This window comes from Nuphar pumila, chromosome 13 (assembly GCF_984573655.1).
Source record: "Nuphar pumila chromosome 13, dmNupPumi1.hap1.1, whole genome shotgun sequence".
Classification (NCBI taxonomy): Eukaryota; Viridiplantae; Streptophyta; class Magnoliopsida; order Nymphaeales; family Nymphaeaceae; genus Nuphar; species Nuphar pumila.
In genome coordinates, this window is record NC_143261.1 from 65,696,082 (window position 1) to 65,714,504 (window position 18,423).

Here is an 18,423-nt window from a genome sequence, read left to right on the forward strand (position 1 = left end):
GTTATTATGCAATGCAACAAAAATAAAAAAGGGAACAAAAGAACAAATGAATATAGGATAATAACATGAAAAAATTCAAGTCTCAAACTGAATCAAGAACATAGAACGCAACATCAAAATGTAAAAATGAAGAATCAAAGCATGAAAATCACATAGAATTGCAAAGACAACAGAAAAATGTTGGATCTGAGAATTCCACTTGATATTGCACATGTGTGGATCGATCTTGCTATAAGCAAATCGACCCTACATGAGTGCTTTAATGAAAAAAATGGGAAAAAAACCAGGAAAACAAAGAAAAAGAGAGAAGAGGAAGGGTACTTACCGTAGCCTTATAATGAAATTGAGATTCCTTCAGTCGCTTAGAGGGAAGGCACCAGGGAGAAGACGAGGGGCATAGAAGAAGAATCGAGAGGAAGAAGCAAGCAAATGGGCAAATGGAGGGATGACAAAGCGATCAGAGGGTAAATGGGGGGGTGAGAACGGATGAATTTTGATCGACCCCTGTGGCTCTTCTTATAACAGAAGGTCATTGGGAGGTTTTTCAAAAATGGTCCTTTAGGTTTTTGAAATTTTCAAAATGATGGTTATACTTACAAGGCTTTTCAGAAAAGGGTAAAGGCTACTTTTTCTGAAATCTCTTTATGTTTTTTACAGAGATTCTAAAAATATGAGGAAAATATGAGAATCTTTTTAGGAAATAGGATTCAGATAAGGTTTTTGAAGTATTTTTGTAAAATATTTGTTTTGAAAATTGAGGTTTTTACAAAAGAAGATTTTGTGAAAAATACATGGTTACATTTCAGAAATTGGGTTTCAAAAATGGGTCTGGATTCGAGATTTTGAGAAAATATTGAGTTTGGATCTCGAATTGAGATTGGATCGAGGTAAAATATATGAGAAAATACATAGAATTTGAATTTTTAAAAATAAAGGATTTGGGTTCAGAATTAGATTTGGATCCGAGATTGGGTCAGATATAAAAATTGAATTTGGATTTCGAATCTTTAACCAATGAATTTGAAAAATGAATAAAAATTTACACAATTGCTCTTCTAAATATCTCAAAAGATGAATGCTAAGGGCAATTTTTTTTTTTTTTGAATTTTTGAAAAATTTAAAGTGTTCACAACCCTACAGGGTATGATACGGGTGGGGGTTCGGGTCAAGCCCGACTCATTGATACCCCAAATTTGTCCTCCCTCAGATGCAGAGTCCCCAAGAGGGCAAGAGGTCATACAATTCATTCTTCTGACTGTTTCTCTACTACTATGTTACAAAAGCACAATCCAGAATGACTTGTCTTTCAAAATATCTTCCCCCAATGAATTTTCCAGACTTCAAAGTCCCAAAAGTCTGTCTTTTCCCACCGGCACTGAGAAAATCATCAACCAAGCCGCCTCTTGTGACCTTCCCCGCAACCCCACCTGCCTAAACACCCGGAAAGAGCCCCACCACTATAGTAATCTTAACCACCAAGGCACAGCTGGTCACTCTGATTCTGTAAATTACACGATCTTCTTCTTCTTTTTATTCTTGTTCTTTTATGTTCTTAGCTTCTGCTTTGATCTTGTCATTGGAAAGCCACCATGAACTCCTCAACACCAATCATGTTTAGCACTCTCACCCACCATTTCTTAAGCTTGATCAATACCCATGAGGATAATGGTGTGTTTCTTCCATTTACATCCCTCTTTCAACACTCGATTTCTACGGGTTTTCATCTGTTTTTCCTGTTGTTGGTACCCATCTGGGTTTCACGAAGGTGGTCAAGGACCAATTCGTCTAAACCTTCTGGTTTCTTTTACTATGTGAGCCTGGCTTGTAGTCTAGGCTTGTTTTTCCTGTTTGGTGGTTTGAGCGTTTTCCATTATTTGAAGTATTGGGATGGAAGTTCTCATGAAATCATCATTATCCAACTTGATTTAATGGTGCAAATCGCGGTTTGGTGTGCGATTTCTGTTTTTCTGAGAATTAGGGTGTCAGGAAAACGGTTCCCAGCTTTTCTCAGAATTTGGTGGTTTGTGTTCTTTATTGTATCTTTATATGGCCTTACTGTTGACTTAGTTTTCTATAAGAGGTCTTTTTTGGTTTGGGTGGATTTTGTGTCTAGTTTTGTTGGGTTATTCCTTTGTTTTGCTTCTGTGTATGGAAATACCGGCATAGATGAAAAAGATGAAGAGACCCATCTGAGAGAACCTTTGTTAAATGGTTCTGTAGAGAAGAAGGTTGTTGTTGATAATATCACACCGTATGCAAGTGCAGGACTTCTTAGCCTGCTTACTTTTTCTTGGTTGAATCCTTTGTTTTCGGTTGGGAACAAGAAAGCATTAGACCTAGAAGACGTCCCTGAAGTCGCTAATAAGGATAGTGCAAAATTCGTTTACCCGGCTTTTAGAAGCAGGCTAGAAGAGGGAGAGCCTGGTGCTTCTATAGGGAAATTGAGATTGGTGAGGGCTTTGTTCTTCTTTGTCTGGAAGGATGTAGTGTGGACAGGATTCTTCTGTCTGCTTTATACTCTTTCTTCATATGTTGGTCCTTTTCTTATTGATTCATTAGTGCAATACATGAACGGCAGCCGGCGGTTCGCCCACGAAGGCTATGTGCTGGTTTCTGTGTTTCTTGTAGCGAAGCTGGTACAGAGTTTTTCCCAGAGACATTGGTTTTTCATAACACGGCAGGTTGGTATCAGAAACAGGGCAGCACTGAATGCCGTAATCTATAAGAAGGGCCTCTCTCTCTCTAGCCAATCTCGGCAGGCGCATACGAGCGAGGAGCTTATCAATTTGATGAGCGTTGACGCTGATCGAATCGGGCTTTTCAGTTGGTACTTCCATGATCTATGGGTAGTGCCTCTTCAAATAATTCTAGCTTTGGCCATCTTGTACAAGAACTTGGGATTAGCTTCAATTGCTGCTCTGATAGCGGCTTTTGTGCTTATGTTGGCGAACTTCCCCTTGGCTACATGGCAAGAGGAATTTCAAGGTAAGCTTATGGAGTCGAAGGATGAGAGGATGAAGGCGACTTCCGAGATCTTGAGGAATATGAGGATACTGAAACTTCAGGCTTGGGAAATGAGGTTCTTGTCAAAGGTTATGGATTTGCGAAAAATAGAAGCAAGTTGGCTGAAGAAGTACATTTATATATCAGCATTGATGAATTTTGTTATTTGGGGAGCACCTATTTTTATATCCGCAGCAGCATTCGGGTCATGCATGCTTCTGGGAATCCCACTTAGGTCTGGAAAGGTTCTATCTGCACTTGCAACATTTGAGATACTTCAGCAGCCCATTTACAATCTGCCAGACACTATTTCCATGATTGCACAAACTAAAGTTTCCCTTGATAGGGTTGCCTCATTTCTTCGCCTCGAAGACATGCAAGCAGATGCAGTTGAGAAGTTGCCTAAAGATCCTTCTACACCGACAATTGAAATATGTGATGGAGTCTTCTCTTGGGATCCATCTTTTGATGTTCCTACCCTGCAAAATCTCAACTTGAAAGTACATCATGGAATGAGGGTTGCTGTCTGTGGGACTGTTGGTTCAGGAAAAACAAGCCTTCTTTCCTGCATCTTAGGCGAGATGCCCAGAATATCTGGAACTGTTCGATTGAGTGGAAGGACAGCCTACGTTGCTCAGTCACCATGGATACAGGGTGGAAAGGTTGAAGAGAATATACTCTTTGGTAAAGAGATGGACAGAGAAAGGTATGACCGTGTCCTTGATGCTTGTGATTTAAGAAAGGACCTAGAAATACTGTCTTTTGGAGATCAAACTGTTATAGGAGAGAGGGGAATTAACCTGAGTGGTGGCCAGAAACAAAGAGTACAAATTGCACGCGCACTGTACCAGGATGCTGACATATATTTGTTTGATGATCCTTTTAGTGCTGTTGATGCTCACACTGGAAGTCACCTCTTTAAGGTATGTATTCTCTGTTTTCAATTGTAGATTTACTGCATTTAGTATTTCATCAGTCGACTTTATGTAATTCTGTTTCACTAAATGGTTAGTTGTCTGATTAAAAGCATTTCACATTTGTTGATTATTATCTATTTGTATTTTCCTTTATGTTCTTTGCTCCTCATTTTCTTATATTACTGGTTTTCAAGCTTGTCATTGCTAAGGGTGTAAATAATTTAATTGAAACACCTGACATACATGTTCAATTGGTTGTCCTTGAGCAATTTACTCTATTCTTGCAGGAGTGTTTGCATGGTTTCTTGGGTTCGAAAACCGTGATATATGTAACCCATCAAGTGGAATTTTTACCCACTGCCGACCTTGTTTTGGTGAGTTCTTCAGGATCTGTGCTAATTGTTTGTAGACCCCCTCTCTTATGTGGGATTTGGTAGTTTAATAATGTTATGGTTATGCTTCTAATGTAGGTTATGCGAGATGGGAAGATCACACAATCTGGCCCTTATGACAGCATTCTGAGCTCTGGAACTGACTTGTTGGAACTGGTTGGTGCACACAAGCATGCTCTCTCTGCTATTAAAGCTTCTGGTGTTGCAAATGATTCACAAGTATCTGATATCAATGATCTAAACAAATGCCCCGAGATGGAAACCAGTGCACAGGGAAAATGTGGAGATGGTGAGATGAATGGTGATATTGGTAAGATGGAAGAACTAGTGGAGGAAAACGGCCAGCTTGTTCAAGAAGAAGAGCGGGAGAAAGGCAGGGTTGGCTTCTCTGTATATTGGGAATATATAACATCAACATATGGTGGGGCATTAGTCCCACTTATTTTGTTGAGTCAAATTGTCTTTAACCTTCTTCAAATAGGCAGCAACTATTGGATGGCTTGGGCCACACCAGTCTCTGATGATAAGCCATCCTCTGTGAGTGGATTTACTTTGATTGTTGTCTATGTTATACTGTCCTTGGCCAGTGCGATATGTGACCTGATCACAGTTTTGCTCATTGGTACTGTCGGCTTTAAAACAGCGACAATACTCTTCCATAAATTACATATGTGTATTTTTCGTTCTCCCATGTCATTCTTTGATGCTACTCCAACTGGTCGTACCCTTAACAGGGTGAGTTTTTTCGCCATTGACTGCTCCTTTCCATTCCATACAAGTAGATGCAGTTTAGCTTACTCTATTTCTTTCTTTCAGGTGTCAAGTGATCAGAGTGAAGTTGACTTGTACATACCCGAGTTGCTGGGATCATGTGCCTTTTATGTTATAGAGCTTCTTGGAAGCATTGCAGTAGTTTCACAGATTTCGTGGCAAGTTCTCATTGTTTTCATCCCAGTGGTCTCTGTGTGTGTGTGGCTCCAGGTAATGATGTTACAGTATAATGAATCTGGACTCTGAATTACTCTAGTAGCAACTGTTCTTGTCATTCCACATTCTTTAAAAGGGAACCTTCTCCATTCTATTCTCTTTCTTATGGTCATGTTGAGATTCTGTTTCATCAGTCCCGACAGTTGATTTTGATTTTTGCTTTTGTGGTTCTCATTATGACAGCAATATTACTTACCCACTTCTCGAGAACTATCCCGACTGGTTGGAGTGTGCAAAGCCCCTATGCTACAACATTTCGCAGAGTCTATCTCTGGATCATCTACCATTAGGAGTTTCAATGAAGGGTCAACATTCATGAACAGAAACCTCCTGCTGATAGATGGTTTCTCCAGACCAAAATTTCATGCTTCCGCTGCTATGGAATGGCTCTGCTTGCGCTTGGATTTGCTGTCTTCACTTATTTTTGCCTTTTCTTTGGTGTTCTTGATCTCATTGCCCCAAGGCATAATTGATCCAGGTAATAGCTCTGAAAAATGTGAATTATCTTCAACAACTAAGAAATTTTCTGCAGCTAATGCATAGCTAAATATTCTCAAAAAATGCACTTTTTCTTCAGGCATTGCAGGTTTAGCAGTGACATATGGGTTGAACTTGAACATGCTACAAATATATTTCATATGGTGTTTGTGCAATGTTGAGAATAGGATGATTTCTGTGGAAAGAATACTGCAATACACTCGTATTCCCAGTGAGCCTCCTCTCGTGATAGAATCAAACAAACCTAGCAACAACTGGCCATCTTATGGAGAAATTGATATCAGTGAACTTCAGGTAGTTATTCCTTTATTGCACATCAAGGGCTGTCTTCATACTTGGAGTTGGCACTAACATTTAGCATTTGGTGTAGGTCCGCTATGCCCCACATCTGCCTCTAGTTTTGAAGGGTCTCACATGCACCTTTCATGGAGGGGCTAAGACAGGCATAGTTGGGAGAACAGGCAGTGGCAAATCCACACTTGTGCAAACACTCTTCCGCATCGTTGATCCATCATGTGGTCAGATTGTGATCGATGGGATTGACATCTCAACCATAGGACTGCATGATCTGAGGTCTAGATTAAGCATCATTCCACAAGAACCAACGATGTTTGAGGGAACCATACGGACCAATGTTGATCCTCTTGAAGAATATTCTGATGAACAAATTTGGGAGGTACCCATGTGTTGCATTTTTATGATTGTGATCTTTTCTTAGTTATAAATTAAGATTTCTCACACAGAATTTGCCGGTCATGCTTTAGGCTTTAGACAAGTGCCAGCTTGGAGATGTGGTTAGGCAAAAGGAGAACAAACTTGATGCAGCAGGTATTGTTTTTGTTTTTTATGTATCAAATCTGTTTTTCTGGTTGTATTTATTTTTCAAATTCTTAATTCAGTCAATTGTTGCAGTGACTGAGAATGGAGAGAATTGGAGTGTGGGTCAAAGGCAGCTCGTTTGTTTAGGGAGAGTGCTACTGAAGAAGAGTAAAATTCTGGTGCTTGATGAAGCAACTGCTTCTGTTGACACTGCAACTGATGGCCTAATTCAGCAGACATTGAGGGAACATTTTTCCGATTGTAGCATCCTCACAATCGCACACCGGATAGCATCTGTTCTGGACAGTGATATGGTCCTTGTTTTGGACAATGGTGTGTTCAGTACCCTCATGAAAACAGAATTCTCGTTCTGCGATTGGGTTTTCTCATATTTCTCTTTATTTTTGTTAGGTGCTGTTGCCGAGTATGATTCTCCAACCAAACTATTGCAGGACTCATCATCTTTATTTGCAAGGCTTGTCAATGAATATGCCATGAGATCAACCACTAGTTTGATGCTTAATGACGCTTAATAGATGTTCTAGATATGAAAGGAAAGGTTTTCTGGCCAATGGAATTCGTAGCAATCGAGCCACAGAATGTTCTAGGATGATAAAATAACAGTGGAGGGGATCTTTGTTTTAGGATGTCTTGTGAAGAGTACACGACCACCCAGCCTTACGTGCCCCCAACCATTTAGATGTGTGAAATGGCTTCCATCATGAACGTATTAGTAATTATTAGTTTAAGCAATTGCAATCTCTCTCTCTCTCATCGTCGTCGAATGTTCTGCCAGTTGTGGGTACTCACAACTTTGCCAGCATTGATTCCTCTCTTGGGGACAGTCGCTTATTATTTCTCCTGTATGGGGGCCCGCCGTCAATTTCTCATTGCGCCTTTTTTTGTGGCAGGTTGGTGGTGGTGGGCAAAGGACGACTTTGCCATCGTCTTTCATTATTTTTTTCTTCCAAACATTCTGATTATTTGATAATTAATATTATCTTGTTTACTGCTTGCACCAACCATGTAAATAGATGCATGGTGATTGGTTTCTCGGTTTTGCATTCATTTTCTTTATCGCCTAAAGTTTTTGATGCCTTCTTCTCTACCTCGCCTTTTGATCTTCTGTCATATGGTGCCTCGTTCGGGCGTCCATCGTAGGGTGAGGTTATCTCCTTTACGCCTATGCTTCGGAAGCATTTCAGTTCGCAGCCTCTGGGTATTGAGGTTGTCGATGCTGGTTGTTGGATATCTCTCTCAACGCAATTGCAAGCTATATCTGCTGATATGGATTCTACGCTCTTGACAGTATTGTTGTTAGTGGGGACTTCTTATGCCTTTTAGGTAGTGTCAGATAGGCGATTTCAATGGTCATTTGAGGGTTGTTGTTTGTGTCGGGGATGTTCGGCAAATCATCAATAGTAACCGCAGAAGGAGGTGAACCCCCTTAAAGGATTCAACTATCAATGAAAGGTCAACCCTAGTACTCTTGGGTCTTTTCAAATTTTGTTTCATGAAGATTGTTTGCTGGAATATTAGGGGCTTGAATTGTCCCACAAAACGCTTGTTCTTGGCTAATTGGGTTAGACAGGAGAAGCTTGACTTGCTTGTTTTTTGTGAAACTAAAATAGAGGTGGTCTTGCATATTGTAGCTTTCAACATTTGGCAGGGAGCCGATTATTTTTTTAAGCCTGCAGTTAGTCATGCCGGAGGTATCCTTATCTTGGAGAATCAGTCTTTAAGCTTATCTCAGCTGGACATCGGTCTTTTCTCTATATCTGTTGCTTTTAATTTGCATGTGGCTGTTAGGAGAGTGGAGATATTTGTTGTTTATGTCCTTCATCTCACCTCCATGAGGACCACGCTTTGGGATGATTCAGATAGGGTGGTCATTTTTAACGTGGAGTGTCACCTTCTTATGGGTGATTTCAATTGTTTACTTTCTATGCATAACTCCAATATCCTCATCATTTCTAATCCCTCTATGCATGGTTTTCAAGATTTTGTTCATTGCCATCTTTTATATCTTATCTCGTTAATCGGGGAACGCTTCTCTTGGTTGAATAGGCGGTCTCGCCCGTACTGCAGGGTCCTTGACAATGTTTTTGTCACTCCTAATTTACTGAACCTCATTCCCGACGTTAAGTGTGTGGTGCTTGCTCTCACCATCTCGGATCATGGGCAAGTCATCACTTATTGGGGGATAACTTTAGATCCGTCAGGAGACTTGTGTTTGAAGAATGGTGGCTCTAAGAGACAGGTTTTCTTTCGGTTACTACTAATTCTTGGAACAAGCCCTCTGATGAACATTGAGCGGGTTCACAAGAAGCTTTCTCGTCTTGATAAGGATATCAAGGCCTGACTTTATAGTCGTAATGTGGAGAAATTTCAATAAATGGCTGCATGAGAACATGAAATTTCAGCATTGTATTAGGCTATGTCGTCCCTCGACTTTCTCTCGGATTTGCAACTTCTGAGCTTTTAGGTCAAGTTGATTGAGTTATCTATGCTCTTGAAAAGTTGGAGGGTCAAGGAAGAAATTCGATGGAAGCAGAGGTGTAGGGTGAAATGGCTTGCTGCTGGTGATGGCAACACTAACTTTTTTCACTTATATGCTTCTCATCATCATAGGAAGAAGGTCGTCTCTTCTATTTTCATTGAGGGTGTTTCCTATCTCAATCAACACGTTAATCTGACAGTCACACTTTTTTCGAATTCTGAGACTGTGTAAAGTCGAACGTGGTTATTTTCATGTGAACTTTTTTAGAATATTTTGAGACTGTGTAAAGTCGGACGTAGTTAGCATGTTTGACGAGTTCTATCGTAACTCCAGACTGCCTTCTCCAATTTACTTAGCTATTATTTCTCTAATTCTTAAAGATGATGAAGCCACTGATATTTCTCGGTTTCGCCAAATCTCGATTATGAGTGCTCTTTATCGGATGTTTGTCAAGGTCTTGGTGAATAGGCTGAAATCTGTGGCTCACCAGATTTTTTTGGACTCTCAGTTCGCCTTCATCCCCAATAAGAGGGTTCATCATTCGTTCATCATGGCGTCTGAAGTGGTTTATTCTTTGCATCTTAGCAGTCAGCCTTATTTTGTTCTCAAATTAGACTTTCATAAAGCTTTTGATTTCATTCATTGGCCCTTCCTATTTTAAATGTTGTTAAATTTCGGTATTGGTCATCATTTTTTTTGGTTGGGTGAGGGAATTGGTCTCGAATGCTCAGGCCATGCTAAATATCAATGGCGTTGGTGGAGATCGATTCAAGTTGGGGGCGGGGTCTACGGGAAGGTTGCCCTCTCTCGCCTTTGTTGTTCAGTGCAGTTGCTCAGGGTCTTGTGGTATTGCTTAAGCGAGTCGCGACAACGCGTTTCATTGATCCATTACATGTTTTGGATTTCTCATATCATATTCTTATTTACGCTGATGATATGATCATTTTTTGTCATGCAAATGTTCAGCAGATGCTTAGGTTCAAGTTTATCCTTCAGTTCTTTCACTCTCTTTCCAGGCTTTCTCTAAATGAGAACAAATGCTCTCTTACTATGTTCAATGTTCAGTCCACTATGCTTACAGCGGGGTAGAGGATTTTCAACTGCGTTATTTCTGAGTTTCCAATGATGTACCTGTGCTTGTCGTTACAAGTGAAGCACATTTCTTCTACCACGTGGGCTCCAATGATTCAAAAAGTAAAGCGCAAATTACTTTTGTGGCAGAGGTCTTATCTTTCCATCGGTGGCCGTCTGACTTTAGTTAGACATGTTCTTTTTACTATTTTAGAATTTTTCATATCTATGTTTGTGATGCCTGTGGGGGTGGAGAAGCAGCTGACACATTTGTTGGCGGGCTTCTTATGGTTTGGATGCCAACTCAAGGGTAAGCGTCACTTGATTGGTTGGCGTTCGGTGGTTTTACCTCGACGTATGGCTGACTTAAGTGTTTCGGCGCCTAGACTGTGGAGCATTGCTCTTGTCGCCAAGCAATGTTGGATGGCTCATCAACCAGATAGCCCTTGTGCTCATTTGCTTCTTGCGAAATATGGGGATCCTGCTCTTATCTCAGCTCGCCAAAGAAACCCAGGATTGGCGTTATCCCATTTGCATATCGCGTGGTTGAGGGCTTTAGCCTTCTTCAGAGATCATTTTGACGACTACAGAAATATTGGTCAGTGGTTGCACTGGGTGATTGTGCCAAGTGAGGAGTTCCTCACCTACAAAGTGTATAGATCGTTGCTCCCTCCAGGGGCTGATTGGTTGCCCGAGACTGTGCTTTGGGCGAAGGGCACTTCCCATTGCTCTCGGGTCTTGGCTTGGCTAATTTCTTTTAGATTCAGGTACGCTTTTGCATCAAGCTTTGATTTCCATTTTTCGTTTCAATGATTTAGCGAGAACATACATTTCGATCCTCTTTAATCTTTGGTAGATTTACAAACCCAATAATTGGTATAAGAGCGACTATTCTAGTTGAATTGTTGAAAAAATATGATTTTATTATATATTTTTTAATTTTTTTCGACGATGATTCATCATGATCGTCGGATCGCCCCTCCCCCCCATTCAACTTGCCAGGCAGAAGGGCCATCAGGCACTTCCTTTGACTGTCGATCAGACGAAAAGGCCATCCATTTTTATGATCGATGGACCGTCGTTAGGTGGAGCAAGGTCTTGCCCCTATTCAGACCGTCGGACAGGTGGATGTTTAGTCCGATCATCGAACAACTAGGGCTCATGTCCTTTCAGATATGCCAGCCATAGGGGGGTCGGTTGTCAGACCCTCGGATGAATGGGATCGATTTCCCTCTCATCCCCTTCCAACCATTGCTGGAAAGAGGCTTGGCTTCATCGGGATTTTGCTGACCAAATAAGGGTTTTCCCCTTCATGGTTGTCGGGTGTAGGGTTACCGGATCGCAACGTCGGATGGGTGCCCATTCCTCAATGAGCCAAACAGCAGATCGATCGATGTTCATTCAAACTCGAGTTCACTGACATATGGGGCCAATCTCGGCCATCGCCGGATGCTCTCGGTTTGCCGACTCCCCACAAACCATTCTTGTTGTTGTTTCTTTTGGGTGCAGTTGTTCGCCAAATTTTGCCTGTTAGCCATCATCCAGGGTCAGATTCTTCTATTGTTAGCTTTTTTGAGGGTCGTTGACAGTTGCCATTGGGTTTAACCCTCTGTCGGCAGGCATGAGTGATCGTTCTCAGTTTTTCGATGATTCATTTGGGCCTCAGGCATTGCCCCCAACTCAGAAGATTCATGTTTTGGTCGACCCAGGATGAGTTGGTTGAGTCGGGCCTGGCAATTCTATTTTCAAACTAATTCGGCGTGCCATGGGTCGACTCAGTCGGGATAGGTGGTTCGACAATATGTTTTAGTCGATTCAGTCGGTAGGGTCGGTTCAACCATTAGGATCATGTTGTTTTGGCTATATCCTAGGACTGGTTTGGTCCGCAGTCGAATGATTCAACGACCCAGGCCTGCTCAGGGCCGATTCAACCTTGAGTCATTTCATTTTACCTGGAACATTACCATGTCATTAGCCGATTCAACCAGTCGGGCCAGTTCGGTCTTTCAGCAAGCTGGTTTGGCCTTTTCAGCAGGCCAGTTCAACCTTCGATCGACCGGACTAGGGTCGGTTCGGTTCGGCATTTAGTCGAGCCTAGACCGGGTCATTTTTTTTATCGGGGGCAGCTCACCCAATTTCGTCCTCATTTGGTTGTGGGGACTGAACCGAGTTAGATGCGAGCCGACCCTGTTCAGACCCAACTCTATGACTCACAGCCTGTACTCGGTGGTGGTGTTTTGGGTCTGACCCATGTCGGGTCAGTCCGATTTTGATCGTGCATAAGCCTTGTTATGTTAAAAAAAAGGGACTTTATAATAAGGATATTTGGCGCGCATTGTGGGTCACTTTAGTGGGCAATTTTTCGGTTATTTTTTGGTCCATGCACATTATGTTTGTGCTTTCTTTATGTTCATATGCATACATTGATATATTTAAACCTTGGTAGTTATGATTTTGGGTCCAATGTTTTAAACTGAATTGATTGAATCAATACGTTGCCAAAGTAACCTCTGTTGTGTAGATTAGTTAATTTTAGAATATTGTGATATTTATATGTTTGCAGTTCATGCAAATAGTGATCGGCCCAAAGAAAGATTACTATTTGACCGAACCTAAATATATATTTTCAGTAATAAATATGGGACAGTTATACATTTTTTCATGTGAATAACGAGTCAGTCCAAAGAAAAACTCATTGTTTGACAAAACTAATTGTCCATGTTTGATTACTGTATTGAGAGTACTACTTACAAGTTGACATTTCTGTCCAAAGTCTAAATGTCAATATTATGGTGGGTATCTTGTGATGGGATTCACCACTGTTTAAATATGTCATTTTGTGTTAATGCATATAAAAATATATGTTCATCGTGAGTTTGTTTGTTCTTGATTCAGTTAATACATATGCTTCTACGATATCTGCAAACAATAAGTTATCCTTGTCTTGAGCGGTTCTAATTTAAAAAGCTTGAAAGAAAATATCATGATTGTTTTTTGATGTATGGATTTTGATCTTACACTACGAGAAGATTCACCACCTGCTCTTACGGATAAGAGTTTCACTGAGGATAAAAAGAACTCCGAGCGATGGGATCGATCTAATTGCATGAGTCTCATGATCATGAAACATTTAATTCATGAATCCTTTAGGGGTACCATGTTCGAAGATATGAATGTCAAACATTTTTTTGAAGAAATTGAAAAGCATTTTGCAAAAAATTAAAAGGCTGAGATAAGTACTCTTCTTTCGAGTCTTGTCTCAATGAGGTATAAAGGTAAATGAAACATTAGGGAGTACATTATGGAGATGTTCCATTTTGCTTTAAAACTCAAGGCACTAAAGTTAGAGTTGTCTGCGAACTTACTCATGCACTTGGTTTTGATATCCCTTCCTGCATAATACAGCCAGTTTAAGGTCAGTTACAACTGTCAGAATGAAAATTTGACTCTTAATGAGCTCATTTCATACTGTATGCAAGAAGATGATAGGATAAAGCAAGAGAAGACTGAGAGTGCTTATTTGGCAGTAACCTCTAAGGACAAGTTTAAGAAAAAGAAAAAGGCTAAGGAAACTGCAGTTGACCCTCAATCGCAGAAGAAACTGAAAAGACACCAGGACCCAAAGTCTAGTTGTTTTTTTTGCAAAGGGGAGGGACACATGAAGAAGGACTGTACTAAGTACCATGTTTGGCGTGAGAAGAAAGGTACTCTTCTTACTTTTGTTTGTTCTAAAGTTAAATTTGACTTTTGTGCCCAAACACACTTGGTAGATGAATTCTGGTGCTACCACTCACATAAGTGTGTCTATGCAAGGTTGCCTAAGTTGTTGACTGCCAAACCCTCTAAAGCAATAACCAAGACTCCATATGAATTGTAGACAAGCAAAAAGCTTATTATAAAACACTTTTATATTTGGGGATATCCAACTGAGGCTAAGCCCTACAGGTCACATGAAAAAAAACAGGATTCCAGAATGGTTAGCTGCTATTTTGTTGGCTATTCTGAAAGATCTAGAGCCTATAAGTTTTATAAGTCTGTGAATAAGTCCTTTTTCAAAATAGGAAATGCTTGTTTCTTTGAGAGTGTTGAGTTTGGGGGGAGTGATAAAGTAAAAGACGTTGCTTTTAAAGAAGAGTTTCTTTTTTTTCCTACAGTTGTGGTTGACAATGATCAGATTTTCATTCTTGACATTGTTCCCACAAATTCGAATCAAGGCAATGCTTTAGATTTCTCTATCCAAAACCAAGCTTTTACTTTTGGAGTTCAAACTCAACAACCTCAAAAAATACCTCATGAACCAATGCCATTAAGGAAATCCACTAGAGAGAGAAGAAAGGCAATTTCATATGATTATATTGTCTTTATAAAAGAACATGAGGGTGATACTGGCTTAAGGAAAGATTATCCAATCAACTTCCATCAAGTCACACAAAGTTATAACTCTCAAAAATGGATTGAAGCAATGCATGAGGAGATTAAATCCATAAGGAACAATGATGTGTGAGCTCTTGTCCCATTACCTGAAGGTATGAAACCCATTGGTTGCAAATGAATATTTAAAACCAAAAGATATTCAAAGGGTAATGTGAAAAGATATAAGGTTTGTCTTGTTGAAAAAGGGTTTACTCAAAGGTAAGGCATTGACTGCACATAAACTTTTTCTCCAGTTTCTACGAAAGACTCTTTTAAGATTATGATGGCACTTGTGTCTCATTATGATTTAGAGTTGCATCAGATGGATGTGAAGACTGCATTCCTTAATGGTGACATTGATGAGACTATTTATATGGTTCAATCAGAATATTTTGTCTCAGGCGATGCCAAGAAAATGGTTTGCAAACTAAAGAAATTCATCTATAGACTTAAGCAAGCTTTCTATAAGTAGTATCATAAATTTCATCAAATTGTCCCTTTGTTTGGTTTTTAGATGAATGTGGATGATGAATGCATATACCATAAGTTCAGTGGGAGTAATTTTTTTTTGTTTTGTATGTTGATGACATATTGCTTGGCAGTAATGATATAGTCATTTTGCATGAAATCAAGAGATTTCTGACAAAGAAATTTGAAATGAAAGATCTTGGAGACTCCACTTTTGTATTTGAAATCTAAATGCATCGAGATCGTTCTCGGGGTATTCTTGGATTATCGCAAAAGAGCTATATCTAAAGGATTGCAAACCAAGGGATACTCATGTTGCTAAGGGAGACAAGTTTAGTCTCGCTCAGTGTCCCAAACACCAGTCTAAAATTAAGGATATGGAACAGATTCTCTATGCATCTGTTGTGGGGAGTCTTATGTATACTCATGTATATATGCGCTCGGATTTAGCGTACATTGTTGGGATGTTAAACATATATCTTAGTAACCCAGGTATGGATCATTGGAAAGCAGTCAAACGGGTTATACAATATTTGCAAACAAATAAAAGGGTATATGCTCACATAAAGGAAGCCAGATCAGTTAGAGATCATTAGGTATTATGATTCAGACTTTACAAGATACCAAGATAGTCGCAGATCTACGTCAAGTTATAGTTTTTTTATTGGTCAGGAGAGCTATTTTCTGGAGGAGTGCCAAGTAGACACGCATTGCTTCTTCCACCATGGCAGCAGAATTTGTAGTTTGTTACGAGGCATCTAACCATGAGATATGGCTACGTAATTTTTTCATAGGGCTGCGAATTTTCAATAATGTTGAGAGACCGCTAAAGTTATTTTGTGATAATAATTCAGCAATGCTATATTCCAATAACAACAGGAGTTCCTCGAAGTCAAAACATATTGACATTAGGTTCCTTGTTGTTAAAGAAAGAGTGTGGAATGGTCAGATATCGATAAAACATATTGACACAAACTCCATGATTACATATTCGCTTACTAAAGATTTGCTACCCAAGGTCTTTCACGAGCAGACTGCTCGAATGGGTGTCTTATCATTTTATGATATGCTGGTTTAGTGAGAGTTTGTATTTGGACGTTCTATGGTATAATAAAGTTTATTTTGCCACTTTGGTATAAAGTTAAAGTTTTATTTTATTTTATACTCATTATGTTGTGATCTCACTAAAGTTTTTAGGAATGACCAGTTGGCAATAGGCATGTTTGATCATATTACATGTAATTTTCATGCTTCACATCCATACTTAATCCATGTCATTTGGTTATATCGATATATGTGATCATTAATGGGTCTAATTACGTTATTTGTAATGAAGACCGCTTTGGTTCTATGTTGACTTGATCAATGGACCGAATTAGTAGAGATATCAATTAATAAGATAGTGTTTTTGAGCTCATAAGGTTATAATGTGTGATTATAAGGTTACGTATGTGGCCCAAGTGGGAGATTGTTAAAAAAATTGTGTAGGCCTACATACGTTGAAACACATATTATAGACTGTCTTATGTTCAGGCCCGATTTATGTGATCTAATCATATTGGGCCATGTGATATCTTATATGGTACGGTATACCATATGGAGAGACCTGTTATGTCTATAATTCTGTAATTGGCTGAATTGGAGACAGACTCCTAATTGAATACACATTAGGTTATAGTCTCTAAACCTTATATAATGACCCTCACTTGAGGCTCTTCATAACCATCAAAAGATTCAGTCCCTCTTATAAGTTTAGAGAAAGGAATAGGGTCATATATAGAGATTCTGGAAGATCATACACATCAATGATCTACCAAAAAGCTTATGAATTTAGGTACGCTTTCACATCAAGTTTTGTTTTCATTTTTTGTTTCAACGATTTAGCGAGAACATGTATTTTGATCCTTTTTAGTCTTCGGTGGATTTACAAACCCAATAGATGAATCAATGATATGGCATCACAAAAATGTGTTTGTACATTCATTATTTCACTCGACCCAACAAGCCTCGTTCTTTTCATAACCTTCCAACAAGGATGTCAGTCCAAACAAACCACAATGTAGGGTTGTTGGTAGGGGTGTCATTGGGTCGGGTTTACTCGGACTTGACCCATACCAAATCCTATAGATTCCAGGTACGATGATAAATAAGATCATATTAAGACTCGGGTCTGGTCCCAAAGATCTGATTAATACATGGAGCCGGGTATAGTTTGTGAAATTTTATACCAGACTCGAGCCTGACCCGAGTTTCGATTAAGACCCATGAGGGATATGACCTGGATCTAGTTCATGTAATTTTTATTGGGTCTGGGTATGGTTTCTCTTATGATGGGTCCGGTTTTACCTGGGTCTAAACCAAACACTACCCGTTGACACCCCTAGTTGTTGCCTGTTGGTCATGTAAAGACAAGCTTTTTGGTGGTTGGTGACCCACTGTGGGACCAATCTAATGCCTAGCACCCTTACTTTTATTCCATATGGCTTGGGTGGTTTGCATTTAAAAGATAAACGGTCCTCTTCTTTGCTGCATTAGAAGCCATCTATTAAAACAAATCCTAGTGCACACTCGCCCCTGGTTACCAGCTAATCCACCCTTTCAAATAGTGATATCTAAGTGCTCCATGACATCAGTGGTCATTAATCAAACATGTCTCCTTTGATCCTCTTCTTCCTAGTTCCTCAATCCTCAAGAAAGCCTTCATTACCGCAGTGATCAGCAGCAGCCACAACAGAGGTCAAAGCTCACTCTGTAAGCCACTTCTTCTTCTTCTTCTGGTTCCTATATTTTATTGATTTGCATATAATGCCTCCATAAACTCATAATATCAACCATGGTCAGTTATCTATCTTGTTATTTCTTAAATTTGTGAAAAAACCCATTATTCTGATGGAAGATTTCTTCCATTTACGTTTTTATTATAGCTTTTCATCTGTTTTTCGTCCTACTTTTGGTACCTGTCAGCTTCTTTAAAGGGTGTTTTAGGACAAAGCATTTGTAAAACCCACCCATTTATAACCCACCCAACGGTGGGGAAGTAAGTAAAAAAAAAAAAAAGGAATCACGAACGAATGGGGGAAGAGGTTCTTCAGCCGTCTCCCTCACTCATCGCGGGAAGAGGGTGAGGATAAACCTGGCCCCATTTTTAAGTGTTTTTATTTTTTTAATTAGTATTAATTATGAACCCATAAATAATAAATGTTTGATTTTGGTTAGAATATTAGTGTTTTTTTATCAATTAGCATAGATAAGAGATTTATGGTTTTTGTTAGGATTTAAGTTTTGGTTTGCATTATTTCAAATGATATAAATGTCTGGTTAGGGTTTTGATTGTTTTTTTTTCTTTTTATTTTCA

General features: G+C 39.6%; 1 protein-coding gene across 1 annotated transcript; it reads left to right on the forward strand.

Annotated features, from left to right (window-relative positions):
* The first annotated feature begins 1,494 nt into the window (after window positions 1-1,494).
* On the forward strand, window positions 1,495-7,380 carry LOC149818535 (ABC transporter C family member 3-like). Its single transcript, XM_089985537.1, has 10 exons — window positions 1,495-3,926; window positions 4,208-4,294; window positions 4,391-5,047; window positions 5,129-5,293; window positions 5,483-5,777; window positions 5,877-6,091; window positions 6,168-6,473; window positions 6,562-6,625; window positions 6,710-6,949; window positions 7,028-7,380. The coding sequence occupies exons 1-10, from the start codon at window positions 1,590-1,592 to the stop codon at window positions 7,147-7,149; spliced, it is 4,488 nt and encodes a 1,495-aa protein (XP_089841663.1). The 5' UTR covers window positions 1,495-1,589; the 3' UTR covers window positions 7,150-7,380.
* The last annotated feature ends 11,043 nt before the right edge of the window (window positions 7,381-18,423 follow it).